The following is a 9,994-nucleotide window of genomic DNA, read 5'->3' on the forward strand; positions in this document are numbered from 1 at the left end:
TGCCTACACAGGCTACACGCACCTGGCCCAAGGTTATTTGTTTAGTAGCATGTTGCTTGTTTCAACAGCACTTGATAAGGGTAATGGCCTCACCTGAGTCTGGTCTTTGTCGTCACTCCTCCAAGTTTCTGTTTGGCTTCTATTATCTCTCCACCTCACATTCAAATGCTCAGACACACACAGAGAGCTGCAAGTTGTCTTAAGCCTCAGTGACGGAACACAAAGGCGCTTTCTCCCTTCCTAAATCCCCTCTCCTCAATTCATCCATTCACCCCCTCACCCTCCCATTCAATCACTCATTCACTCACCCATTGTTGTTGCGAGGCTGGATTGGGCGGGATCGCAGAGAGGGATGCATGAAAGGGCTCTTGTCGCAGAAGAAAAGAGAGAAGGGATATATTGGAGGGGGGTTTGGGGGCCCTGGGTTGGGTTATTTATGAAACACTGAAAGAATGAGAAGGCCTGAAAAGAGTCCAGCTGCAGATATGCTCTCGCACTGGCACATGCAGATGTGCCAAGGGTAAAGACGTATACACACCATTCCCACAGTTTCCTTTAGCAGAACATCTGGAATGCCTAATTTAATGGCATTTAAGACCCCAGTGACTGGATATTACACCAAATTACTCGTATGTGGTCAGGGAGTTTCCTTATCAACTCACGCTAACTTTGGCTAACATTCTAGCAGGGTTCTCCCAAAGTTATGAACAAACTTTCTTCAAATGTCATTAATAGAAAGTTTGTTCAAAGTTATCTGGTTTTTAATAATGTTCTTAAAACGTTAGCACACAAATGTTATGTATACATTGTTCATGGAAGGTTTTTTCTGAAACATTTTAGTTGGAAGTTCATCTAACTTTTTTTTAAATCTAAACTTGTTTAAGAATATTCAAAGAACATTAAAAAGTAACGCTTCTATTATGTTTGCAAAATTATCGAAAGGAATGTTTCCTTAAAGTTTGCGTAACCTAGAAAAAAACATTTTTTCGTTTTGAATGTTCAGAGAACATTCAGTTATAACATTTTCATAATATTAATATAAACATTTGCAAAAAGTTCTTAGAACATATTTTTGTTAGCTGGGATTAGAGTGAAAAAGTCATATTCCTTGATTCAAAATCCCTTTCATTTTCTTCATGAGGGGATTGATTTTTAATGATAACTTATTAACTGTTAAAAAGGTGAATGTGCAGTGTAGCTGTGCTAACACTAGATGGTGCTGTTCTGTTGCTCAGATTGCTGAATGGGGGCCCTTTGACTTGGTGATTGGTGGAAGTCCCTGTAATGACCTTTCAATTGTCAACCCTGCTAGGAAAGGCCTGTACGGTAAGACAGTAAAACTTATGAATATTATTAAGGTTATCTTTCATCCTCCCATACAAACCCCTTGTAGATTCTATAATTTTTTATGATAACATGCTGTTTTATGTCACATGCTGAATTATTTTTGTGGTGTGTTTACAATCCAATCTATGGCAGTGTGTTTTTATTAAAAAGTGTTTTATGTTAAAGTCATCATGTTTTGTGCTATGGACATGAATCCATCCATTCTCCAAACTGCTTATCCCTTGTAGGGTTGCGAGACGGACATGAATAATGTAAAAATGTATGCAGCCTGTTAAGTGCAGTTGTGCTATTGTGCTATTATTTTCTAAGCCATCACACATATCGTTTTAGCAAGATTGAAGATGAATGAGAAAACTGACTTAGACTAACATAAGACGCTTTTCCACCATCGGGCCAAACCATTCTTGTTGCTTAACTGTTAAATTATGTGCCGGTCCAGCCCAGCCGGTAAGGATATGGTTTCCTTTTCCACTGTGGGGCTGATAACGGCCGCTCTTTGGAATGTAATATAAATGTGCAAGAGTTTACAGAGGCTTGAGATGTAAATAGCAACCATGTTATGGAGGATGACCAGATATTTCTATTGTGATAGAACAATAGAATAGCATGTTTAGCCAGGTACAGAGAAACTGGTGGTCGGACGCCAGACAAGTGACCAATCCTGACTGGCAACGTCACTACACGCCGAGCTCAAGTGGAAATATAAGCACAACCGTTCCTTACCGTTCTTAGAACCGTTTGGCCTGATGGTGGTACAGCGGCTATAGTAAATATGTAAGACTTTATTTTTTATTATGTTTTCTTTATTATATTGTGTTTAGAGGGGACTGGGCGCCTGTTTTTTGAGTTCTACCGTCTTTTGAGTGAAGCAAAACCAAAGGAAGGGGAAGACCGACCTTTCTTCTGGATGTTTGAGAATGTGGTCGCCATGAGCGTCAACGATAAGAGAGACATCTCACGATTCCTGGAGGTTTGAGTTTCTTCATGGCTGTTGTTGTTGGAGATGGATTGATCTGGTAGTTTCTCATTTCAATTTGTTTGTGTGTATCTCTAGTGCAATCCAGTGATGATTGACGCTATCGAGGTATCAGCTGCTCACAGGGCACGTTATTTCTGGGGTAACCTGCCAGGAATGAAGAGGTATTTGTCATCTCATCTACCCCACCTTTCTCTTTCTCTAAATAGTCTCCAGACAACATTTCTAAACCTTTTTAGTCAGAATTTTAATACAAATTAAAAAGCGATATATGTACTATATGCAATTTTGAAATGAAGGTGCTTTCCTTCAGGCCTCTGTGTGCCACTGGGATGGATAAATTAGAACTTCAAGACTGTTTGGAACATGGCCGTGTTGCCAAGGTAACTTATTTTCCATCTATGAAAGGCTCTGGTGAAAATGTAAACCTGTGAGGCCTTTATTGATTTACTTTATTCATGACCTTGAGCGGGTCGTGTCAAGCATAGTCTCTTAACTCTCTTTGTCTTTAGTTTGGTAAGGTGCGTACCATCACAACACGGTCCAACTCCATCAAACAGGGCAAAGACCAACACTTCCCTGTCGTCATGATGAATGGCAAAGAGGACATCCTGTGGTGCACAGAGCTTGAGAGGTGTGTTCGCAACAGCCAGATAATATCAAAAATATTAAAAGTCAAATTCTTAGTAGGGAAAGAATATCTTATCACGATTTTCAGGAAAATCAAGATTCACGATTTTATCAGGGTTCGTTTTCATGTTGGTTTTACTATTTTGCAAGTGACTGAACATTACAGCCAAACTAATGTCCCTATTTTAAAAACAAAGCCTTACAAGGTAACAAAATATAAAATAAAAAAAGAATGACAGACATTTAGGCCAAGTGGCAAAGATAAAAATCATTGTCATTATTTTCTTTGCAAATACAGACGGAGGCACCAGAACTGCAAATGATAGAATGTGCGCTGTAGTCGCCCACGATCAATAGTCGTGATATCGCACACCCCTAGTTCTTAGAAATTAACTTTTTGTATTCATGTTGACTTCATATGGTTTTGAAAAACCTTTTAATTCAACAAACATTTAAAGGTTATGACTCAAAATTCTAATTTTGTTGAAAAATAATTTATCATAGTTTTCATCAACATTTCACTGACGAAAAAAGAAAGTTTGTTATGAAAATCTATATCTCAATCCCAATGAGGGAGATTAGATGCGCAGATTTCAATGGTAACATACCGATCTACCCGGCGGGATAATAGCATTGCTGCATGTCTTATAAAATGATTAAAAATGTCAACATCTGTGAGAAAAAGAAAAACAGACATGTATAAATTTCACATTTGATGTCAAGGAAAACAAGACCATTTGTACACCGTGCGGAACGACGTAACAATCTCTGGGATAACACAAAGAAATTTACAATAGAGGTCGACCGATATGGTTTTTTTCAGGCCGATGCCGATGCCGATCTTTTGAAATCCGGGTCGGCCGATGGCCGATTAATGCTGCCGATTTATTTTGGCCGATATTTGACCGATTATGTGCTTGTTTTTAACCTCTATTTGAAAGATAAAATATAACACAAATTATTACTTAAGATCGACAAGATTTCTCAACAAAAACATTTATTGAACACTTGACCAATCTGCACTTGTTGTGACCTTGAGATATGTTTGGTAATTGTACCTGAATGAATTGAAAATTTATTTGCTACATTTCAGACTAATATATTTGTTTTCCTTAAAATTTTAATTAACAGTAACTTAAACACTTTGCAGTTTGAATGATGTCTTTTATAAACAAAATGACAGAGTATGTTTTTATGTTTCCACTGTTCGATCGCATCCGCGCCTCTCTCACACACACACACACACACACACACACACACACACACACAAATATAAGTAAACACTTTGCGACTTTAAACACACGCGACTTTTCGATCGCGCCCGCACCCGCGCCCCTCTCTCCCTCTCCCTCTCCCTCTCCCACACACCATATTCCAGCAATGCAATCTTTACATCGCAGCCTATTTTTTACAGTCTATGATCGCAACCTGCTTCAGAGCTAAAGCGGGGCTACAGATTAGGTGTCCCCAAAGAACCCGCGTATCTAACAGTACGCATTACATGAATTAATTTGCACGCGAGTTTTATTTATTTTTATACCATGTATTCTCCGTGTAAATTTATACACCGAACCGTGACGCCCGTACCGTTTCGGTTCAATACGAATACATGTACCGTTCCACCCCTAGTCTACAGTGAAATACAGTCACACATTACACTGTTTGGCCAACATTTTAACCGTGTTTAATCCAGCTACTAGTATGCTAAAGTTAACAGCTGACTAGCGTCACGTTTCTAACGTCCGTTTTCAGAGCATCCAAGAGAAGCACAGGCATAACAGTAGCACCGAAATGAAGCACAGAAATCCACATTGATATTTGGTCCGGTAAATAACGGTCGTTAAGGCACCAGTGCCGTATTAGCACCGGGTCTGTCTGTAGCTACCCAACCCTAGCGACGACGCTAGAAAAGCAAAGCCAGCCCTTCACTAACCTATGGTCACTTTTTTATTACTTATTTCTCTGCATTGAGTGACAACCCTCTCAAATATAAGACACACAAAACAGAACAAATAAAAGTATCAGATTCTCTGTTTGTAATTGCAAAATTCTTGCTTACTTATTTTGACATGATAGCAACCCTTCTGCTGTGATAATGCAACCTCAACTACGCTATCAATATCCAAAGTAGCCGAACGTCATGTCGCCTATTCATATTTTTTCTCGAAGTTGGCAGTAACATATCAAAAGGTTTTAATTAAATATAAAGGAGTTTTCTCCAAGGAACTTAGCTCCTTCCTTAGGCACTGGATGAGGTCTGCTCACTCTGCTGGAGAATGACTCTAGACGCAGCGTGCGTCGAACACGTGTTCCACAACAACAACAACACTAGGCTGCCCACAGATGCGCCCGCCTAATAATCGGCTTGATATACTGGATATTGGCCGATGCCGATTATGTTAAAAAATTCAAAAAATCGGCCGATTAATCGTCCGACCGATTAATCGGTCGACCCCTAATTTACAATACAATACAGAGCTCGAAAATCACGATTGCTCAATGGCTCGGGACAGTTGAAGGAACTGATTAAATGTTTATCATGCATTTGCCCGTGTTTTGCCAATTTAAACAACAACATTTTTAATTATTCATGCACAAGATGCAGTTTTCTGTGTGCAGCACACACACAAAGCCCCCTCACAGCATACAAATACTGAATTGAGTTATTTCATGTTTTATCGCGCCTGAAAAGACAAATACACAAATATATAAATGCCAGTTTTGGTGAGTATTCATTTAAACAGTTGGTTATGTCTTAAGTGAAAGTAAACAATTGGGAGATAATCGGATGTGCATCATTGGATCCTTGCATTAGTTCTTGAAAGTGCCAGGAGCCTAAACCTGCTGCTTTCTGACTCCTTAATGTTAATTCAATCAACAAAAGATAAAGAGAAAATCATATAGTTCTTAAAATATTTTACATATACCATTAATAATTAATAGGTAAATTTAGTCATTTTAGTAATTTTTTATCAAACAAGAATATTTTTAAGGATGGCCTGACTAAAACACATATTTGCGTATGTGTAATGGTAATTTAGACATACAAATATTGCACATATTTTTCATCCGCTACCCGCCCGCAAGGAGTTCATTATCCGCCCCGCATCCCCGCCCGTGAATTTTAGGAATGTCGCAATCAACCCGTTTTAGACACTTTTATGCGGGTACCCGACCCGTTGCAGGACTCTGCTCAGGAATAACAGGCCCATGAACAGAACAACCAACATACCACAACATAGAACTGACGAGCTGAAAGAAACACAGGGCATAAATAGACAGGGGCTAATTAACTAAACACACCTGAACAGACCTAAACCAATCAGTGACCATGGTGACAAACAGGCTGGGAAAGGGTGAGAACTGAGCTAATAAACGAACCGAAAACCAACCTAGAAACAAAGACATGAACAGAACAGGGGCCTATACCATGAAGCCGGTTTAGGTGGCTTGCCAGGTATGTTTCAGTTTAGTTTGCGCCAACCCTGGGTTTTCAGCATCATGGTACCAACAAAGCCTGGTTTGATTGGTTTGGTTTTGTCAACTCGAAGCTAATCCTGCAACCCAGAGTTTGTTGAACTACCATCATGGTACAGGCCCCAGATCAAAAACAAACTCTAAAAGTGAACTCAAAATGTGACAATAATCTTTCTTTTCAAGAATTTCTTTATTTCAATGAGTCTTTTCCATTCATTATATTAGGACAGTTGTATCATCCTATTAGTTTTTACTTTATGCCCCTTCAAAAGTAGCCAAATAAGTTTACACTGAATTAAATTGTGAATTCATGTCAGTTAATATGTATTTTTTATATAAATTAATAGATCCGGACAAAAAAATAGCATCATGTTTTTAACCCAAAAATGTATCTTTCTCTTGTCAGGATTTTTGGCTTTCCTGTCCACTACACGGATGTTTCTAACATGGGCCGTGGCGCCAGACAGAAGTTGCTGGGACGGTCTTGGAGTGTCCCTGTAATCCGTCACCTGTTCGCTCCTTTGAAGGACTACTTTGCATGTGAATAACACACGTAGTCCATGTTCAGTTAGTCCAAAGTCACACAACAAACACAATAACAAAGTACAAAACCAAATGTCCTCAATAAGGAGCTCTTGGAGAGCAGCTAGTCTCTGATTTTATAAGACAATCTCAGATTTGGAAAGATAAGCTGAGAAGTTGGGCTGACTTCAGGATGAAGGTAGCCTTGCCCTTGACCATCAGACCAAACTCAAGGTAGACACTGTGCTGTGACACTTAGAGCGTCGCTTAGTAAAAACACAGTTAGCTTTTGTACTAGACGTTTTTTGAGATTGATGTGCCTGTCAAGGTCTTTGAAACTGCCAGGGTTCGTCTTGACATGCAGTTAGCATTTCTTCTCATGGGAAAAAAAAGAATACAAAAATGCCTTACAATCTAAAACTTATTATTTTAAATTGAACAAAACATTTTACAGTATCTTACAAATCTTATTTTGCTAAGAAATGCACAAATGTGCAGTTTTCTTATCATGGCATAGATTTAGTACACTTGCATGTGACACATTTCAAATGGTATTGTTGGTGTGAGAAAAATACTTGATGCAAACTTATCAATGCAAACTTAAACACCAAGCTGTGAGCCCTTACAAATGCATTTAGAGAGATGCATTAAAAGATTTGATTCCCCATTCGTGTTTCATACGGCCTACATTCCCTCTGTAACATTGCACAAATAACAGTATAACCGGAGGGTGTTTTTATTAGCAGAACCTGAGGGCATTAGCCTGCTGAACTTATACAGTTGTTTTCTTGACAAGTAATTAGTGTCAAGTTATTGCTCAAGATAGAGATCAGTGTACTGTATTTTAACCTTAAAATAATGTTTACAAACTTAAACTCATTTCAACACATTTTTAGAGCTTCCATATTATACCTTGTTTTTTAGATTGACCTCTAAGATGAGGGACTGGTGTAGATGTAAAATGTCAGCTCTGTATGGGTTTATCTCGCATAGATCCTTTCATTTGACTTAACACTGTTGTTTTTATACTGACTGTTGCTACATACAATAACAAACACTTTGTATCAGGCATTGTATCATTGTAGCATTTTGATTCTTAAAACCGATGCCTCATCTTTCTAAAACACGTAATGTGTGGTGCCTTTTGAAGAGAACAGACACATCCTGCCATACGAGGGTTGAGAAGAAGATTTCTGCTTTTGTTTATTAGACCTAATGCTGTAACACAAACTGTTTTATATGTCTAATTATATGCTTAATGAAAACTACTGTCCAAAGACAGAGCTTGAAGTGGAAAGTAACCTTTAATACTGCATAAGTCATGGAACTCATTGTTTAGATATTGCATGTAAATTACACTCATTTGTTCTGTAAACATCTTGACAGGCAAAAATGTATGTAAAACAGCACAAATAGCTAACTGTCATTGTGTTTTCTTTAAGTTTTTTTGTTGTTGTAGTGTAAACACAATATTGATATCATAGATCTAATATTTTGCTTAGTAGATCTTTAAATTTGATGTATAACGCTGTCTTTTTACTTGTTTATTTGGTAACATAATGAACATGTTAATCTATACTTTTGAACATTAACAGTGCTTTTATACAGTCAATTTATATTTACTTTTATTTTTTATACTTCTTTCTGATAGTTTTTGTATACAATTTATTTTTCTTTTGGGACTTATGGTATAAAACAAAAAAAAAGTAACCAAAAAATGTTAGTATCCTAAACAAAACCAATAAAGACAGACTCCAAAGATTGTGTTTTGTCTATACTGCTTGATTTTAATGATGTGGTTATGACTGGCAATCATATATGAGTCATTCCTGGGATTGTGTAATATTTCCGTCCCCCAGACTTTTTAAAGTGGTGGTTCACCAAAATGAAATGTTAAAAGCTTTTCGCAATAATTTGGTATGTCCATTATAATGAATAAAAATAATTATTGCATTTAAATAATTTTTTTGCATAAATAATGTCTTTAATTTACTTTAAATTTCAAGCATTGTGTCATGTCCCTGAGGCATTTCACTGAATTTGTACTTTGAAAATATTTAACAAAATGTGCACAGTATCTATGATTTTTTGACAATATTGTATTTATTTACTTTCTAGTGAGAACAATCCTAAAAATATATATATATTTTATAAAAAACAGACTATGAAGTCATGTCCCTCAGTCTGAACTCAACCCCGTCCTCCAACCATTCGCCGCCCATAATAATTTAGACTTCACCCATGTGTACCAGAAATGACATCATTCAGGTCTCTTTAACAGTGGTGCAGAAGATGGTAAGTAGTATCCTACTTTTTATTCATATTTTTTAGGCGTATTTTAGTCAGGGAGAGTACTGTCAAGCTTAACATCTCAAACCCATCACATAAAATAAAGATGGACATTCATTTTTCATATTTTTATTTTAATCCACAAGAATATACAAGTATATACAATGTCAAGTCAAATATATTTGTATAGCACTTTTCACAATACAGATTGTATCAAAGCAGCTTCACAGTATTAAATTAAAATAATACAACAAGGTTTGTTTCTAGTGGAATTTATTGATTGATCAAATTAAATTAAATATCCCCAACTGAGCAAGCCAAAGGCAACAGTGGCAAGGAACCGACTGTTACTTTGGCTTGCTCAGTTGGGGATATTTTGGGGACATTTAATTTAATGTGGGAGATACAATTAAAAATGAAAGCATTTCTTGCTGATTACCACCCGACATGTTAAGGACTAAACATTTTGGTTTTAAATTGAATTTTTTTTTACAAAAAGAGACCACAGTCTAACAATTACTCTATTTTAAACTTCATTCCCATGAAAATGTGTAAATTATCATAAATGTTACATTTGTAGTTATTATTAAATTGTTATGAGGGACACATGAGCTGTATAATAAATAATAAAAGTCTTTATTGCCTGAGGTGGGAAAATATGATTTGTTGGAGGTTTGATATGTGCCTAAGGATAAGGGGTGTTTAGAAAATGTATCATATATGTTTACAAAATCCAACTTAAAATATTGCTGA

At 37.0% G+C, this 9,994-nt stretch overlaps 1 protein-coding gene across 5 annotated transcripts in view; it reads left to right on the forward strand.

Annotated features, from left to right (window-relative positions):
* The window catches only part of dnmt3bb.1 (DNA (cytosine-5-)-methyltransferase 3 beta, duplicate b.1), a 49,126-nt gene extending 40,412 nt beyond the window's left edge, over positions 1-8,714 (forward strand). For 4 of the 5 annotated variants that reach the window (XM_082146453.1, XM_082146452.1, XM_082146455.1 and 1 more), the window contains 6 exons: positions 1,236-1,326; positions 2,169-2,317; positions 2,402-2,487; positions 2,637-2,706; positions 2,836-2,957; positions 6,837-8,714. In XM_082146453.1, the coding sequence (XP_082002579.1) occupies positions 1,236-1,326; positions 2,169-2,317; positions 2,402-2,487; positions 2,637-2,706; positions 2,836-2,957; positions 6,837-6,978 (660 nt within the window). In that variant the 3' untranslated portion in view covers positions 6,979-8,714. The remainder of the gene's footprint in view (positions 1-1,235; positions 1,327-2,168; positions 2,318-2,401; positions 2,488-2,636; positions 2,707-2,835; positions 2,958-6,836) is intronic. The other variant, XM_082146456.1, reaches the window with a different exon arrangement.
* Positions 8,715-9,994: the final 1,280 nt, after the last annotated feature.

The sequence above is a fragment of the Leuciscus leuciscus genome (assembly GCF_965113295.1).
Source record: "Leuciscus leuciscus genome assembly, chromosome: 18".
NCBI classification, from domain to species: domain Eukaryota; kingdom Metazoa; phylum Chordata; class Actinopteri; order Cypriniformes; family Leuciscidae; genus Leuciscus; species Leuciscus leuciscus.